Source organism: Ipomoea triloba, chromosome 7, assembly GCF_003576645.1.
Source record: "Ipomoea triloba cultivar NCNSP0323 chromosome 7, ASM357664v1".
NCBI lineage: Eukaryota > Viridiplantae > Streptophyta > Magnoliopsida > Solanales > Convolvulaceae > Ipomoea > Ipomoea triloba.
The window spans coordinates 1,247,510-1,266,145 of NC_044922.1; the positions used below are offsets into that span (position 1 = coordinate 1,247,510).

The following is an 18,636-nucleotide window of genomic DNA, read 5'->3' on the forward strand; positions in this document are numbered from 1 at the left end:
CAAACCTAGCGTGTAAGGGACATGGCATAATCCCATTATTATCACCATCATCATCTTCGTCAGTACTTGACGATCATAAGCATCATTCCTTTTTGTCGGGTGCCATGGGAGGAAGATTAAGCATGAAGCACCACCTTGCCAGCTGCGTGCCCACACGTTGCTTGCACTCCCCATTTCTCTAATCATTTGTATCCCCTTTGTGGCTTTGTGCTTTAAAAATATGTTGTTTACATCATAAGTTATCATTAAATAATGAATTTAGTTTCAACATAGATAATTACCGTGGTCCAAAACGACGTCGTTAAATTTTATGAGTTAAAATAATGTACATTATGAGTTAGCATAATGTACTTTATACATTAAAATAATGTACATTATGATTTAGAATAATGTACATTATACTTTCGAATAATATACATCATGAGTTATAAAAATATATGTTGTAGCGGGTCGCAATAAAAAAAAAATAGCCCAAAACGACGTTGTTTTTAAATTGTGATTCATAGGTGTGTGAATCATGATCCATGCAATAACGGTTGCAAATACTATGTTGGCAAATTATACCATGACCGTGGGCCATGGCTAATACTATGTTGGCAAATTATACCATGGATCAGGATCTACCTTGTATTGTAGACCCTGGTCCAAAAATAACATTTATATTATAGATCTGTAGTTGACACATTCTGTATTAACTGTTTCTGTACATGTAGTTATCATATTATGTGTCAGTAATTATCAAGTTATTTGTTTATATGTACAAAAACTGTAAACCGTAGATACATAATGTATTGACTGAAGGTACAATTTTTTTGTATCAATACAATATGATGGTATAACAATTGTACTATCTTTTGGTTCAACTGATTGAGGGCCTGAGGGCCGAGGCCCAAAACATAGTAATTCAAGGTCCAGGTGGATGTCATTGTGAGGCCCAAAACTAAATCGGTTTTTCTTCTAGTTTAAGACAAGCCCAATAAACAAATCCACACAAGCCCAATTACAAACCAAAAATCTGATTTTCTCTTCTGAGTTGAAATTAACCTCTTGATATTGTAGCGGACTAGTATATGCTTGGACAAGGGCTGCGCTGAATTCAGAGACTGCTGTTTTCCGATGGCTCCGAAACCGAAACCGAAGCCGTCGACGGCGGCTGCGCCGGCCGTCGCCTTGGAGGATCTGTTCACGACTCTTAATCGGCACATCGAACGATCGGAATACCAACAAGCCGTCAAAGTTGCGGATCAAAGTCTGTTCGATTTCACTGAGCTTGCGTAAATATACGTTTTGTTTGTTTTTTTCTGTTTTGTATATGCGTGCAGAAATGCAGATCGGTTATATGCATTCGTTGTGGGATAATTGATCTCTGAATTCAATTTTATTTGCTGATTTGCTCATTTCTGTTCGATTGAAGTCCTTGCTGCTGCGCCTGGGGATGAGGATGCAATTCGGTGTAAAATAGTGGCATTAATAAAAGATGACAGCGTAGATGTAGCTCTTGCGAGTATCCAGGATAGTTCCAAGAAGTCTTCTATAGATTTCACCTTCTTCAAGGTAATTAATAATTACTGTTTTTTGTTTTGTGCATTTGTGGGGAAAGGTGATTAGAATTCAGTCTATTTCACTGCAAAATCGACGGTTACTCTAGAAATGTGTAATTTTTTTACTCATTATAGCTTCTTTTTCTTTTTCGTGGAGTAATGGAGTACTGAAGCCTGAATTGTCAATGAATGTAACAAAATGAGGCCACACTATCACTTTATGTGCTTATTATATGGTCCAAAAGAACCCAGAGAAACATATATCTGATTGCTGCAGCTTAAGATGATTAGGAAATTTAGTAAATTTGCATAATTTTGGAGAAACTTTTTAAAAAGTAAATTTCTTTATTTGTATCAAATTAAAACTTGCAGTATTAGTAAAACAGAATGAATGTGTTAAGAAGTGAATGCATTGTAACTAACAGTTGTCTTGAATAGGATTCACCTCCCTTAGTTCAATAATCTCTGCATATTCTCTCAATGTTCTCATCCTCTCAAAAATTAAGAATTGAAAGCATTTGAGTAATTCAGCCCATTGTAATATTGAAAGTGGAGACTATGGACTAACGGTGAAAGGAGTGCGGGTTCCAATGCACTTTATTCTTTTTCTCTTATCGAAGCATGCTGTTTTACCTCTGATATTAATATGCTATTCTTTTCAAGGCATATTGCTTATATCGACAAAACAAGTTGGATGAAGCTTTGGAGACTCTGAAGGGGCAAGAGGAAAATTCTGAAAAAATGCTATTGGAATGTCAGATTTTATATCGTCTAGGAAAAGCAGATGAGTGTGTTGATATTTATCATAAACTCCAGAGGTCCAAGATAGACTCGCTAGAGATAAATATTGTTGCTGCCTTGGTTTCTGCTGGAAGGGCTCCTGAAGTGCAGGGAATTTTGGACTCTCTCAGAGTTAAGCCAACTAGCAGTTTTGAGTTGGCATTTAACACTGCGTGCTCATTAATTGAAAGACAGAAATACAAGGATGCTGAGCAACTGCTACTGTCAGCACGAAGGTAATACAACTGTCTCCAAAGCCTTTTCTTTTTCTTGCGATCATGTGTGCACATGTGACCGACCTCTATGATGCAATGACAAAAGCTGACTTTGGATTTTGGAATATTAGAACTGCTTCTGCTTTTATTAACCCTAACACTTGTAAGAATCTATAAGATTATATATATATATATATATATATATATATATATATATATATAATATTCTTATACTACCATAATGAAAAACCTAAATGTGGACAAACTTGTTTGATTGAGGCTCTCAACTATGAATTCATTCAGAGAAAAACGGAGTTGTATCTAATCCAATCCCTTGGTATAGAAATCTGGTCTATCAAATTGGGATTCAACTTTATGTTGACTAAAATTTACCCATTAGAGTGCTTGAGAGCCCCCAAAACTAGCTTCAGCATTAATGCTTTTAGATATTTCTGGTAATCAGGGTGCAAACACACATGGTGCTCCCATGATCCTCTTCCTTTTTATTAGGTGACATTTTGGCTTTTTATGTAGTATTTTGTAAAGTTTTTAGTATTGACACCTACAGTATGAAAACATAATAAAAATCTTATTCCATAGATTGTGCTAGTCTGAAGGTACAGATTTGCATGTTGTGTCTTTGAGGGAAGTGTTACATCTTTAATTTCTTAAAGTTTTCCAATCTCAATGCTTTATTACTGGTGAACAAGTACCTTGAGCTAAAACCAGTTAGGTGCTGGTGTTAACTTTTGCAGAATTGGTCAGGAATCACTAATGGAAGAGAATCTAGCTGATGAAGATATTGAAATGGAATTGGCGCCTATAGCTGTTCAATTGGCATTTGTTCAGAAGGTAGAATGATGGTATAGCATATGCAAGGACTTTTCCACAATTTTCTTCCCTTAATTAAGTTGCATTTATATGGGATGGATTTTTTCTCCTCAGATTCTTGGAAACAGAGAAGAAGCGCTTGAATCTTATATTGGTCTTATCAAACGAAATTTGGCGGATGACTCTTCACTTGCAGTCGCAATAAATAACCTTATTGCTTTGAAGGGACCTAAAGATGTTTCTGATAGTCTGAGGAAGATCGATAAGCTAATAGAGAAAAATGATGGACCATTGCGCTTCCAGCTTGCCCGAGGACTTGACTTGAAGCTTTCACCAAAGCAAAGGGAAGCAATATATACCAATTGGGTGCTATTGCTACTTCATTCTAATAAAATGGACCAGGTCATACATCTTGTTTCTTGTATCTTATGCTCATTTTTTTTCCCACTCAGCTGCTATTAATTTTCAAAAATGTGTGTTGAAGACTGAAGAGTGTATTTTTCTGATTACTAAAAACTTACAGGCTCGAGAACTTGTAGCTGCATTGCCCAGAATATTTCCTGATAGCATAATCCCTTTACTTCTTCAAGCTGCTGTACATGTAAGGGAAAACAAGGCAGCTAAAGCTGAAGAAGTACTAGGGCAATTTGCAGAGAAGTTTCCAAATAAGTCCAAGGTTGTCTTGCTTGCAAGGGCACAGGTTGCTGCAGCTGCTGGCCACCACCAAGTTGCAGCTGACTCCCTTGGTAAATTATCTGATATTCAACACAAGCCCGCGACTGTTGCCACCCTTGTTACTCTCAAAGAACGGGCTGGGGATATTGATGGTGCTGATTTAGTGTTTAATGCTGCAATTGAGTGGTGGTCAAATGCCATGACTGAAGACAATAAGCTTGATATCATCATGCAAGAGGCTGCTGCATTCAAACTCAGGCATGGGCGGAAGGAAGAGGCTGCCCGGCTATATGAGAAGCTGGTTAAAAGCCACGGAAGTATAGAGGCTTTGGTCGGGTTGATCCAGACAACTGCTCAATCTGATGTTGAAAAAGCAGAAGCTTACGAAAAGCAGCTGAAACCACTCCCTGGTTTGAAGGCGGTTGATATTGATAGTTTGGAGAAAACTTCTGGTGCCAAGGGTGTTGGTAGTGGTCCTACTCTTAGTGTAGCCGAAGCATATGAAACCAAGAGCAAGGAGAAACCAAAGAAGAAGAGAAAGAGAAAGCCTAGATACCCTAAAGGATTTGATCCCGCAAATCCAGGTCCCCCACCGGATCCAGAGCGCTGGCTTCCAAAGAGAGAGAGGTCCAGCTATAGACCGAAGAGAAAGGACAAAAGAGCAGCACAAATAAGAGGCTCACAAGGCGCAGTGGCCAAAGAAGCTTCCAGTAGCAGCACATCGAAACCAAATCCAACTGCCAATCCCAAAGGAGCCTCACAGAACTCCAATGCCGACCAACCAAAGACCTCCAAGTCATCCAAGAAGAAATCAAGGAAGTAACCGAACACCCCACTTGAAGGTTAATATTCATTTTGGGCATACTTCATTGCATTTTCCCTTGCACAATTGGATCAGAGACTAAATTTACCTATTGCAAGTTAGCTTGGAATCAACCTTCTCTAAATTTTTTGTTTTCTTGAATCAACTAACCGGTAGTGATCTTGTCAAAGGAATGAGCCGTAAATTTTGTGTTTATTTCTTCTTTCATTGAACTTTTGTCACTTTTAGTTTCTGTTATTCTGCTTCTATCTGCCCTATGATTGTTCATTGTTGTGTCAATTGCACTAGACTCTGCAAGGTAGCTTCTTTCACCACACTCAACTTTTGGCACAAATATTTGCTTATCCATGATCACAAATTGGATGAATTAAATACAATAAATATTTAGTTTGCATGGTGATTGATGAATGTTTAGTTGTAATAATTACGGAGTAATAAATAACTTTGTACTCCGTAATATATTTATATTCATTTTTCTGAAAAATGAACCACACAAAAAATGACATTTTTCTTACTTTGAACTCAACATCAAAGAATGAAAATGTTTTCTGAAAAAATAATTTTTTTTTTTATAAATTATTTTTAAAAGTTTGCAAAAAAAAATTATTTTTAAAAAATATTTTTCAAAATTTTAAGAAATATAGCCAATGGCATTCTAATCTCGTGTTGTTTAGTGTTTACAGCTGAGATGAATATAATGTAAACAACGACAATTGACCCGTTATTGTATCTGGAAAAAGTCGTTTTCCCTGTTTGGTCGTTTCATGACCATCCTCGCTTTAAAACTTTTTGTGCTCCGTCAAACCAGTTATTGTCAAGCTGACCAAAAAAAAAGAGATTGATTTCCTTTTTTTATTCTTTTTGGAAAATTAAGAATTCTATGGTTGTTGAACTAATTGTTTACACAAACTTTTTTTAGATGACGAGATTAATTTGTAATCAATATTCAATAATATACATTGAGTAAATCTCGTTCTTGTATAATAATTTACGAACCACACAGGAAAGGTAAATCGCATCAGAAAGATCCCATGCAATAGGTTCGGCCCAGAAAGATTGGCAAAAATAAAACTTGTGATATTTAGGTACATGAATTATATTTTACTTACTTGGTCACTCCTTTCGGTGTATGTTGTATATTTAATTGATACTAATGGTTTTTATGAATAGTTTTCTTGTGTTATATGTCAAGCATAATGATTTTTTATTTTTATTTTTAAATTAGAGTTTCCTCATGAAGCAGTCAAATCACTTGTTTTACCGAGTTTGTGGCGTTGTTCACCCTTGTTTAATGTAGTTTTTTTTGTTTGTTTTACTCAAGCTATTAATTTCATTTGCTTGGACATGGTGGTAGATGCATCCAACTTGAGTTGCTGTCTAATGTTGATCGATGGGTAATAACTAATAAGTAATCATTATGAAAAACTGAATTAAAAATAACTTCATTCAAGTTCCGTTAATCGAATCAGACACATAAAATTAAATAGAGAAAGTACAAGATTTCAAATTTGATTAATCGTAAAAACCGTATATTGACTTCTTTAGTTTGAAGCGATCGGATATGAATAACTTAGGCTGATTTACACTCATATGATTCTTTTTCAGCTTAAATCAGAATGCTGATTTCACATAGAGCACACATTTATGTAGCGGCTACGAATTTTGTTGTACAATTTAAACTAATTTATGTTATTGTGACCTTTTGTAGGCTAGGATTAGGCACATTTAGGTAATCATAACAAATCAAAACCCATTCTTTGATCTAATAGAAAGATTCTAGATGAATCAAAACATGACGTAGAGTAAACCATAGAATAAAAACTAGAAGAAACTATACACTAGCATAATGAAAAATCTCTAATTTTAAAGGAAATCAAAGGTAATTCGAAGAAAATGTCTAAGTTTTAAAAGATCGAATAAACGTTGAAGTCAAATAAAGGACTAGAAATTTGAACGCGGCAAAAGGAGCAAAACACGAGAAGAGGTCGTTATAGTGTGTTCTGAATTTATGATCTTTATGTACTCCAGAAATCAAACTCTTGACTCTGTCTCCAATCATCTCTCCGCCTTTCATTTCTCTTCCTTCCATCGCCCCCTGCTCACGATTCCCCATTTCTCACTTCTGTAAGTTCTCAATTCCATTCTTCTTCTTCTTCTTGTGTTGATATGGTTTTTTTTTTTTTTATCTATATGGAGTCCACTTTGTTAAACTGTTTTGTGTGTAGTGTTATCAAGACTCCGGTGTTTTCAGAGATGGGTATGGGGTTTTCCCCCCTTTTTATTCTGTGTGTGTATTGTAGTTTGTGAATTCCCAGACCAACTGGAAATGTACCCGGTCAAATTTGACCATGGTGGTTGAATTGATAGATAAATGTTATTGAATTTTGAAGCTTGTTGGTTGGATTTCATGGAAAAAAGCTGCAGTCTTTATGACTTTTTTTGTAATTTTTTTTTAGGGAGAAAATAATTTGCTGATCTTGGAACTAATGCTTACTGGCAACAGTGGAAGGGTGAAGAATGGTGGGTAGTTGGGTACTGGGTAGTGATAGGTAAAATATGGGGTGGGGGTGGGGTGGGTGGGTGGGGGGTTAGCTTATAAGTTGATGTAAAATCCACTCATCTTAGGTTGTGTGTACTTTTGCTGTCTGGTGAAATTGTTCTTATGCTTGGTTCTTTAGAGGACCCTTCTGTGTTTTTTTTTTTTTTTTTTGGCATTCTTGTTGTATTTGGTTAAGTAAATTTATTAAAATGCATTGGCATTGGGTAGAGTAGTGTCCTTAGTCCTTACTCCTTAGCATCGTTATCGGGTTATGACTTGATGCAGCACCACTGATCCTATGCAGCATGATTGCGGTGCTTATAATTGCGTAAAAAAATTTCACCATTTATGAAACTTGTTGAGGATATGATACCTTAATGTCGAATTTTCGTATAGTTTAAATGTGCTATCTCTGGCTGCTGTGTGTTTTTGTGTTGGTTTCTTTTTTATTGTTTGTTCAATCACTTTTCTCGTTATTGTTTACAATCATTGCCTCTCGCTGTTTATCTATTCTAGTTTTTAGCTCGGGTCTTTTTTTGCCTGACTAAGCATTAGCTCCAGCATCTTTGAATTGTTTAAAATAATTGTTGATGCTAATGGTTTTTGTTCACCCCTATCCAAGTTTTCGAGTTTTCTTTATGTTGTGGAAACTGCAAACTAATACTCTTCAGTGGTGAATTTTCCAGGTACTTTATGCATGAATTTTGCAACTTCTATAGGACGTGTGCTCCAATATTGATACCGCAAATTGATACTGCATCTCTTTGCTGAGGGTTTTCGCTCTCCTAGAAACACGTGGGATGGGGATTCCTTTACTAGATCTGCTTCTCGACAACATCTCTGACTTTTTCCTTCTAGCATCACTACCAAGCTTAAATCTCGAGTTGTTTCATAAATACTATCAGGAGACTGAAGACATATTGAAGCCGTTAAAGACAGTTCTTAATGGCGTTGTTGATAATGAAATATCTTCTGAACGGCTCCAGAAGGCGTATGTGGAACTGAGTCATGCAATTGATGAACTGCAGGAGCTGTTTGAGACCTGGCAAATATTGAACAGTAAAGTCTATTTTGTACGTCTTTATATCTATGCTTTTCATTAAGCCTTTTAAATACTTTCCAGATATGATAATGAAGAGGAACTCTTTAAGATAGATCCGCTACACTACTTAAACAAAAAGACCTATAGATACTATGTTATTTCTTTTTTTTTTTTTTAGTACTACTGACTCTGTTACAATGTAGTATCTGTTCATAGCTACTTTCTCAACCTTATGTTATTTCTATTTTGCTGATGTATGGGCATACAGGTTCTGCAAGCCGAGTCGTTGATTGCAAAAGTTCGAACGTGCAGCCTGGCAGTTATTGAGCTGCTCGTGTCTTCTAATGGATGCCTTCGTGAATCGAGTTTGGCATCTGTTGAGGTTAGTGCTATTCTGGGCAGATTCTTAGTTACAACATTTGCTTCCATTCTTTTATCGATTTGTAAGAATTCCTTTTCGAGCTCTTTATGTTGGATATTATGTGTATGAATTGCAGCGTTGTGTACTGAAAATTGAATCTATGGATTATGAACTATTGTCTACGAGAATCAGTAAAGCGGTAAAAGATGTGGAAAGTCCTGGAGTGACGTTGGATAGTTTGGCCAAAATTGCAGACTATATGAGGTTAAACTCGAACCAGGAGCTTCTTATCGAGCTTGTGTCCCTCGAAAAATTGAAGGAGAATGCTGAACAAGCCGATAGGTTTGATGAAGTTGAATATATTGAACAGATCGTGGCTCTCGTTACTCGTATGCACAACCACCTTGTCACGATGAAACAGTCCGAGAAATGTTCCCCCGTGCCAATACCTGCTGATTTTTGTTGTTCGCTCTCGCTTGAGCTAATGACTGACCCGGTGATTGTTGCGTCTGGACAGACGTACGAGCGTGCCTTCATTCGTCAGTGGATTGATCTCGGCCTCGTTGTCTGCCCTAAGACACGACAAGCTCTGGCACACACGAATCTCATTCCTAATTACACTGTTAAGGCACTGATTGAGAATTGGTGTGTGAACAACAATGTAAAGCTGCCTGATCCGGTCCAGTCTTTGAACTCCAACCAGCCTTCTTCGGTCGTGGCGCTTTTGAAATGTGGCGCGCCTAGGGATAACCATATCTCGCCCGATCCAATGGAGAATAACGTTTCATCACCTGATTCAGCTCGTTCTGCAGGTTCCCCTAGGAAAAGTTTGTTATCGTCTAGTGGAGTTCAAAGTGAGGCACCATCTTCGTCTCATTCTTGTTCATCTTCGGAGGAATGTTTGCCTGGAATTGTAGGTAATGCGGTTGGGTCGGATGTGGAGAGGATGCCACTAAAGAGCTACGAAGACAAGCTGGCAAGCTCGGGAGCTAGAAGTATGAACTCGGGTGGCCACTTTTCGATGCTGCTATCTTCAAAGGCATTAGCTGAAAAAGATTCTCGTCAGGGCCATAATCGAACTACCTCTGCACCCAGCACGCTAAGCCATTCGAGTTTTTCAGTCACGAGTAGTGACGGCAATGAGACGTCTTCGGGGACTAATGACTCTTCTGATGCCTCGGTGGAGGTTGCATCAGGATCTCAGCCTGCTTCTGCCCTGGCTGCCTCGAGGATCGAGTCAGAGTTATCGTCCACACCGGTGACAAGACCTCATTGTATCCCGAAATGGAGCAGACAGTGTGAGAGGTTTTTCCCAAGAATAGTTTCCTCTTCTGCAACTGAAACGAGGGCTGATCTCGTGGAAGTCGAGGAAAAAGCTAGGAAGCTCGTCGAGGACTTGAAGACGCCTTCAATTGATGTGCAGAGAAATGCAACAGCTGAGCTTCGGTTCCTTGCCAAGCTTGACATGGACAATCGAGTCGTGATTGCCAATTTTGGTGCTATCAGCGCGTTGGTTAGCCTGCTGCATTCGGAAGACACGATAGTCCAGGAAAATGCTGTCACAGCAATCCTCAATTTGTCGATTAACGACAACAACAAGTATGCAATTGCAAAGGCTGATGCAATTGAGCCATTGGTTCATGTCCTCGAGACAGGCAGCCCCGAGGCTAAAGAAAACGCTGCTGCCACGCTTTTCAGCATATCTGTCATCGAGGACTGTAAGATGAAGATCGGGAGGTCCGGGGCAATAAACGCCCTAGTTAACTTGCTGGGAAACGGGACTCCGAGGGGCAAGAAAGATGCAGCAACAGCATTGTTTAACTTGTCAATACTTCACGAAAACAAGGCTCGAATTGTGCAGGCAGGCGCCGTAAAGCACCTCATAGAGCTGATGGACCCTGCAGCCGCGCTGATTGACAAAGCGGTTGCTGTCTTGTCCAATCTCTCCTCCATTCACCCCGGGAGAATAGCAATCGGTCAGGAAGGAGGGATCTCCGTCCTGGTTGATGCCGTCGAGCTGGGATCTGCAAGAGTCAAGGAGCACGCCGCTGCTGCTCTCATGCAACTCTGCACCAACAGCGTTCGCCACTGCAATATGGCTCTCCGGGCTGGAGCTGTCCCGCCATTAGTATCCCTGTCGCGATGTGGCACGCCTAGAGCACGAGAAAAGGTCTGATGCTAACTATCAACAATGTACCATACAATTTATGTTCTTATTTTGAAGCATGTGCTTTATCTGATCTGAACTAAAAGTCTAAGCTGATAGTTGGACTGCACATTTATGTTTATATATTATATATGCTCGACGCTGATGACTTGTGTTTTCGGGTTCCTGCAGGCACAGGGCATTCTTGGCTGCTTTAGAAACCAAAGGAATGTCAATGTAGCCAAAAGCTGATGATGTATAGATACAAAGTTTGGGCAACTTACTGTGTTTCAGGTAGGAGATGAAATGGTTTTAGTAAATTAAATGTGATGATGGAAATTGTATATGCAGAAACAATCCTATTTCACAGGTATCAAAGGGTTTTTTGAAATCTGGAAAAAAAAGAAACTCATATGATCAATAGAAGCTCAAATGGCACCTTGTCAATTTATACTTTATTTATGAATGTCAAGAAATCTTGTTGCATGTAAGGAAAAAAGGAAGTTGAATGCATTTTTTCTTTGTACAAGAATAGAGTAGTGTCGACAGAAATTGAACTTGTAATTTTTTAAGTACGAGAATATAAAATTTGAAGTTTAACTCTGAAGAGAGAGTCTATTGATTTTAATATATGCCTGCTAGTTACGGACAATTATATTAATTTATTTCATCGGAATCTCTCGCCCCACACTCTATCACGACGTGATTTGTGATGGTGTTCGGTGCCTACAAGAAGCTTACCACATCGAATGTAATTCTTACACTACGGTTGCCAAGCTCGATTCTGCGTCCTTATTCACAATTTGTTACCCAAATTTTTTTTCATAAATCAAAGAAACGCGACACTCAGAAAAATATTAGGTGTACTTTTATTTTTTACTCTGACGTTCAAAATTTTAATGTAAATATTTGTAATGAGTCTCACATGAAAAATAACTTATTAGCATTTAGCAAACATACAATATATAAACACAAATAAATGTGTAATCTAATTATCAACTTATCATTTTAATTGAGATGAAACACATATTTAAGTTTTTTTTGAGAAGAAAGACTTAAATCATCGAAAAGCAATTCACCAAGATAAAGGGGAGGAGTATCAACCCATTCTCCACAATCTGACAATTTTCCGGACAACAAAATAGATTACACCATTCGCAGATCGATTCACAAAATGGAAAGCTACCTCATGCAACAAAGATAATTTTTCGTCCTATATAAAAAAGATGGAGAAAGAAACACGGTGCCAAAGACTTCCAGTCAACCGCTAGACATTTTACACTTTGCCATTGCCAATTATTTGGACAGAGAAACGCCACATTCACTGAGTTCATACCGAAAAGCTCTGGAAAGTATGAAGAAATTTACCAGAAAACAGTTAATGGAGGGGATGCTTTCCAGTGTATATAGTGGAAACGATTCTTCGTGGCTTCTACCTCAAAATCTGCTCGTAGGTTTTCTTCGGATTCGAAGCTCAGCTCAAGCACAACATGTCTGGTGGCGACGGCAACGGCGGCCGCGGCGGCCTATTCTTCGCGGTGAAGAAGTTATTGCATCATCGCTCATTTTTCCGGAGTCGAGGAGAAAATCACCTCTCCACAAGTAAAAATCATCATTTTTTAAATTATTATGTATATAATTCATATAATGCTCTTTGCATATCTGAAGAATGTGATTCATACATACTCGCAATCGCATAACCTCCTCAAATACCAGATAAGAGAGCCCTTATTTTTGTGCATATACATTTTTTAACAATAACTTCCAACAACAAAAATCCAAAGCATTAGTGAGGGAGCAAAATGATGATTGTTTAGATTATGTCATTATTTTTCTTGCTTTATGAGTTTCTATTCAAACCTCTTATCTTAGTTATGGGTCGATCTTATGCATCATATCATGTACTAAATATAAGTTACTGATTTGATTTTTTTTTTTTTTTAGTACTACTGACTCTATTACATTTTAGTATCTTCATCTATACTTTCTCTACTTTCTCAACCTGTTAGAAGCAAACCTTCTTCTGTTATTGTGCCTGTGAAATCATGAACACCTGATTTAAATTACTGTTTAGGTTCCCCTAGGAAAAATTCAAGCCCTTCAAGCTCAATTCAAAGAGGCACATTTTCTCCATCTCAAACCAGTTTGTTATCAGAGGAGTCTTTGCCCAGAAATGCTGGTAATGAGTTGAGGTTTGATATTGAGAGGATTTCACTTAAGAGTTCTGAAGATGGATTGCCAAACTCGGTGTCATCTGCTGATGAAGACTCCCAGCAAGGCCATAATCAAACCATCTATGCATCACCTGTTTCATCTTTCACTCCATGTGTTACTAGGAATAGTTCAATCTCTTCTGGTTCATTTCAAGGAGAAGGATCATCCCCATCTCATCCCCACTTGTGTGATGGGGAACTTTTTCCCACAATTGCAGGCGATGAGCAGGGGTTTAGTGACGAGATAATGTCTGTTAAGAGTTCTGAAGGTGCACTGGAAAACTCAGATAGCCATTTTTCTATGCTTTCATTGATGAGCAATATGTCATCTGCTGATGAAGACTCCCAGCATGGCCATAATCAAACCACCACTGCATCACCTGCTTCATCTTGCACTCCATGTGTTTCTAGGATTGGTTCGATCTCTTCTGCTGCACATCTAGGAGAGGGGTCATCTTTGTCTCATCCCCATCCATGTTATGGGGAATCTTTACCCATAATTTCAGGTGATGCGCAGGGGTTTGATACTGAGAGGATGCTACTTAAGAGGTTTGAAGACGGATTGGCAATCTCGGTTAGCCAATTTTCTACATTTCCATTGATGAACCATGCGTCATCTGCTAATGAAAACTCCCAGCAAGGCCTTAATCAAACCACCACTGCATCACCTGCTTCATCTTGCACTCCACGTGTTTCTAGGACTAGTTCGATCTCTTTTGGAGCATTGATGAATAATGTGTCATCTGCTGCTGAAGACTCCCAGCAAGGCCATAATCAAACCACCTCTGCATCACCTGATTCATCTTGCGCCCTGCATGTTTCTAGGAATAGTTCGATCTCTTCTAGTGCATATCAAGGAGAGGGATCATCTCTGTCTCGTCCCCATTCGTGTTCTGGAGAATTTTTGCCCATAATAGCTTGTAATGAGCTGTGGTTTGATGATGAGATTATGTCTCTTGAGAGTTCTCAAGATAGGTACAAAAGTATGAGCTCAGTTCATACTCAGGGCTATATCTCTGTATCACCTCTTTCAACAATCTCAACTGACCTTAGGCAAAGTTCATTCCATTATAGTGCAATCCAAAGAGAATCATCTCCATCTCGTCCCCGTTTCTCTTCTGATGAATCTTTGTACGGTATTCCACGTTATATGCTGAGTTTTGACATGGAGAGGAATTCTCGTAAGAGTTATGAAGAGTGGCTGACAGGCTCAGGAAAGGGAAGTATAAGCTCAGGGAATTCAAGCATTTTACGTGCAGCTATTGGTGATGTAAATCAGGTTTATTATTTCGTATCCCCAGTGGGGCTACAATCTCATCTTCAGTCAATTTTCCGCAGAGCATGTGAAAGCCTTGTTCCAAGAATGATTTCTTCCTCTGCCACTGAAGCAAGGGCATATCGTGTGGAAGTCGAGAATCATATTAAGAAGCTTGTTGAGGACTTGCAGGTCACTTCTACTGATGTGCTCAGAAATGCAGCAGCTGAACTCCAATTGCTTGCCAGTCTGAATACGGACAACCAGATTTTGATTGCAAACCATGGTGCCATCAGCTTGTTGATTAACCTTCTGCATTCTGTAGACACGAAATTACAGGAAAGTGCTGTTATAGCACTTCTGCACTTGTCAGCTAATGATAACAACAAGTGCAGGATAGTTGATGCTGATGCAATTGAACCACTGATTCGTGTCCTTTCAACTGGGAGCCCAGAGGCTCAAGAAACCTCTGTTGCCACTCTTTTCAACTTGTCAGATATTGAGGGATTTAAGGTTAGGATTTGTAGGGCAATAAAAGCTGTTGTTGAATTATTGGCAAATGGAACTCCCAGGGGCAAGAAAGATGCAGCTACAGCTTTGTATTACTTATCTATACTTGATGAACACAAGTATCGTATTGTGCAGGCAGGTGCAGTGAAGTACCTCATAGAGTTGATGCACCCTGATGTTGGGATGGTTGATGAAGTAGTTTGTATTTTGTCTAATCTTTCTTCCATTTCTGAGGGAAGTTCAGAAATTTGTCAAGAAGGAGGGATCCCTATTCTGGTTGAGGTTCTCAAGGTGGGATCTTCAAGAGCTAAGGAGGATGCAGCTGTTGCTCTCCTGCAATTATGCACCGACAACAGGCAGTGCTGCAATATGGTTCTCCAGCTTGGAGCTGTCTCTCCATTAATAGTGTTGTCCCACAGCAGTAACCCCAGAGCACAACAATTGGTGTGATGCCAACCATCTAGCATTTATGATTTTGACATGTCCTTAATTTGCATTGTTTTGATAACTTGTTTTGTCTACTTGCAGGCACAGAGACTTCTTAACTACTTAAGAGAGTATTGCAATAGAGAAGGTTTGGTGCTAACCATCTGCCGCCTATGATTTCAGCTCTTATTTTGGATTATGTTGATAAATGGTTTTCGGCCATAATCAAACTACCTCTTAATGAACTGGTTCAGCTCCCTCTTTAGGTTCCCCTAGGAGAAGTTCTTTTTCATATAGTACAATTCAAATAGAGGATTCATCTCTATTCTTCACAAGTTCTTTTGCTTGGAATTTCAGGTGATGGGCAGCATGTGAATCTTGGGAGGATGTCTCTTCAGACTTCTACAGACCGGTTAGCACTCTCAAGGGATATTAGTAAAAAGTCAGTTAGTCGCAAAAGGAGGAAATCCTCTATGCTACCTGAGGTTGAAAAGCTTTGCGACAACTCTTACAACCAGTTGTATAAAGCAACCAACGGTTTCTCTAACACAAATTTGATTGGTTATGGATGTTTTAGCACTGTTTACAGAGGAAAACTTGAGAAAGGTGAAAGTTTTGGCACAGTTTATAGTATACTCAGGCAACATGAGGAACAAACTTTTGCAGTAAAGGTTCTTGACCTTCTAAAAAACGGTGCTTCAATGATCTTCCATTCAGAATGTGAGATACTAAGGAATATACGCCACAGAAATCTTGTTCGAAATTTGGCATGCTGCTCAAGCTATGATTTCGAAGGTAATAAATTCAAAGCTCTAGTTTATGAGTTCATGGAAAATGGGAATCTTGATTCATGGTTGCATACACATTTTGCTGCAAGGACAAATGTTTTGAGTGTCATTCAAAGGTTAAACATTGCTATTGATGTAGCTTCTGCATTGCATTATCTTCACCATGATCACAAACCACCTGTTATTCATTGTAATTTGAAGCCAAGTAACATTTTTCTTGACGAAGACTTAACTGCTCATGTTGGAGATTTTGGGTTATCAATGTTTTATTCACCGACAATGGAAGATTTGTCTGGAGAACAAACTAGAATTGTCGAAATAAAGGGGTCCATAGGCTACATTCCACCAGGTAATTAACATATTATTAATTACAAATTTTCCATAAATTTCCATAACTAGCTAACTAAAGGAAAATCCATATCACTTCCAGAAACTTGGAATTATGTTTTAGTTCCTTACTAAACTATAATGAAGGTTTTATTTTGACATTTGGTTTAATTTGTTTTTCTTGACAAATCATTTGGATCTAGAATATGGGGTAGGAGCAAAGGCATCAACATTTGGAGATGTATATAATTATGGAATTCTTTTGCTAGAAATGTTCACTGCAAAGCGACCCAATGATAAATGTCGTAGTCTCTATGAGTATGTTGCGACAGCATTGCCAGAGCGAGTGATGGAGATTGTGGACCCATTGCTTCTAGCATACCTAGAAAGCATCCATGAAAAGGATAGATTGTTGGACACTTATGGAAATTTGGTGAAAATTGAAGAGGACAATATGCATAGTTTCTTCCTCTCCATCTTCAAAATCGGGCTCTCTTGTGCTTCTACATCGCCATTAGATCGAATGCATATGGAAGATGTTGTCAAAGAGTTACATAAGATAAAAAAGATGTTTCCAGAGAGTTACATGAGATAAAAGTAGCTTCTTGCATAAGAATAAGAAAACATGTATTGAAAGAAATATCATCACATGTGATTATGTGAACTTGGGATTAATTTAAGGTAAACTTGTTGCCTTATTAGCCAAATATATGTCTCTAAATTTGTATTAATATTGTACTTTCCAAGGATTCGTCTTTTGTTATTTGATTGGTGATAAGGGCTAATTTGTCTTAATTTTATCCTATGTTTAGTGCACAAGTTGCTTGAATGTTGGTAAAGAATGGGCAAAATTGTGTACTTATTTGGTTAATTGTGTTGAATAGGTGATTTGGGAACGTTGCTAAAGCAATTGGATTAGCAATTGGTGTTAAACCGGGGTGCTTTGCTAATATTGGGAGAGCGATGAAGCATTTTTGATAAGTATGAGGACTCCACATAGTAGGACAGAAGCAAGCAAGGGAAGGGAAGGAAGAACTGAAAATCGAAGTCAGAACCGCCACCATGACAGGTTCATGTCCTCGAGACAGGCAGCCCCGAGGCTAAAGAAAAAGCTGCTGCCACGCTTTTCAGCATATCTGTTATCGAGGACTGTAAGATGAAGATCGGGAGGTCTGGGGCAATAAATGTGCTAGTTAACTTACTGGGAAACGGAACCCCCAGGGGCAAGAAAGATGCAGCAACAGCATTGTTTAACTTGTCAATAGAACAAGGCTCGAATTGTGCAGGCAGGCGCGGTAAAGCACCTCAGCTGCTCTGATCGATAAAGCAGTTGCTGTCTTGTCCAATCTTTCCTCCATTCACCCCGGGAGAATAGCAATCGGTCAGGAAGGAGGGATCTCCGTCCTCGTTGATGCTGTCGAGCTGGGATCTGCAAGAGTCAAGGAGCACGCCGCTGCTGCTCTCATGCAACTCTGCACCAACAGCGTTCGCCACTGCATTATGGCTCTCCGGGCTGGAGCTGTCCCGCCATTAGTATCCCTGTCGCGATGTGGCACGCCTAGAGCACAAGAAAAGGTCTGATGCTAACTATCAAGTATCAACAATGCACCATACAATTTATGTTCTTATTTTGAAGCATGTGCTCTATCTGAACTCAAAGTCTAAACTGATAGTTGGACTGCATATTTATGTTTATATATTATATATGTTCAACGCTGATGACTTGTGTTTTCGGGTTCCTGCAGGCACAGGGCATTCTTGGCTGCTTTAGAAACCAAAGGAATGTCAATGTAGCCAAAAGCTGATGATGTATAGATACAAAGTTTGGACAACTTACTGTGTTTCAGGTAGGAGATGAAATGGTTTTAGTAAATGTGATGATGGAAATTGTATATGCAGAAACAATCCTATTTCACAGGTATCAAAGGGTTTTTTGAAATCTGGAAAAAGAGAAACTCATATGATCAATAGAAGCTCAAATGACACCTTGTCAATTTATACTTTATTTATGAATGTCAAGAAATCTTGTTGCATGTTAGGAAAAAGGTGGTTGAATGCATTTTTTTATTTGTATAAGAATAGAGTTGTGCTCGTAATTTTTTAGGTACGAGAATATAAAATTTTAAGTTTTAACTCTCTCTGGAGAGAGTCTATTAATCTTAAT

The 18,636-nt window shown here is 38.6% G+C and overlaps 3 protein-coding genes and 1 pseudogene across 3 annotated transcripts; all 4 read left to right on the top strand.

Moving 5' to 3' along the window:
- The first annotated feature begins 1,064 nt into the window (after nucleotides 1-1,064).
- On the top strand, nucleotides 1,065-5,122 carry LOC116025518 (signal recognition particle subunit SRP72-like). Its single transcript, XM_031266756.1, has 6 exons — nucleotides 1,065-1,249; nucleotides 1,415-1,554; nucleotides 2,205-2,557; nucleotides 3,292-3,388; nucleotides 3,482-3,769; nucleotides 3,891-5,122. The coding sequence occupies exons 1-6, from the start codon at nucleotides 1,117-1,119 to the stop codon at nucleotides 4,863-4,865; spliced, it is 1,986 nt and encodes a 661-aa protein (XP_031122616.1). The 5' UTR covers nucleotides 1,065-1,116; the 3' UTR covers nucleotides 4,866-5,122.
- Nucleotides 5,123-6,817: 1,695 nt separating this feature from the next.
- Nucleotides 6,818-11,560, top strand: LOC116026301 (U-box domain-containing protein 4-like). The gene is made up of 5 exons (XM_031267781.1): nucleotides 6,818-6,989; nucleotides 8,091-8,477; nucleotides 8,715-8,828; nucleotides 8,944-10,977; nucleotides 11,146-11,560. The coding sequence occupies exons 2-5, from the start codon at nucleotides 8,205-8,207 to the stop codon at nucleotides 11,203-11,205; spliced, it is 2,481 nt and encodes an 826-aa protein (XP_031123641.1). The 5' UTR covers nucleotides 6,818-6,989; nucleotides 8,091-8,204; the 3' UTR covers nucleotides 11,206-11,560.
- Nucleotides 11,561-12,268: 708 nt separating this feature from the next.
- LOC116025907 lies at nucleotides 12,269-17,589 on the top strand. The gene is made up of 6 exons (XM_031267284.1): nucleotides 12,269-12,555; nucleotides 13,028-15,375; nucleotides 15,460-15,505; nucleotides 15,715-16,494; nucleotides 16,676-17,153; nucleotides 17,357-17,589. The coding sequence occupies exons 1-5, from the start codon at nucleotides 12,444-12,446 to the stop codon at nucleotides 17,065-17,067; spliced, it is 3,678 nt and encodes a 1,225-aa protein (XP_031123144.1). The 5' UTR covers nucleotides 12,269-12,443; the 3' UTR covers nucleotides 17,068-17,153; nucleotides 17,357-17,589.
- On the top strand, nucleotides 17,456-18,477 carry LOC116025392 (annotated as a pseudogene).
- Nucleotides 18,478-18,636: the final 159 nt, after the last annotated feature.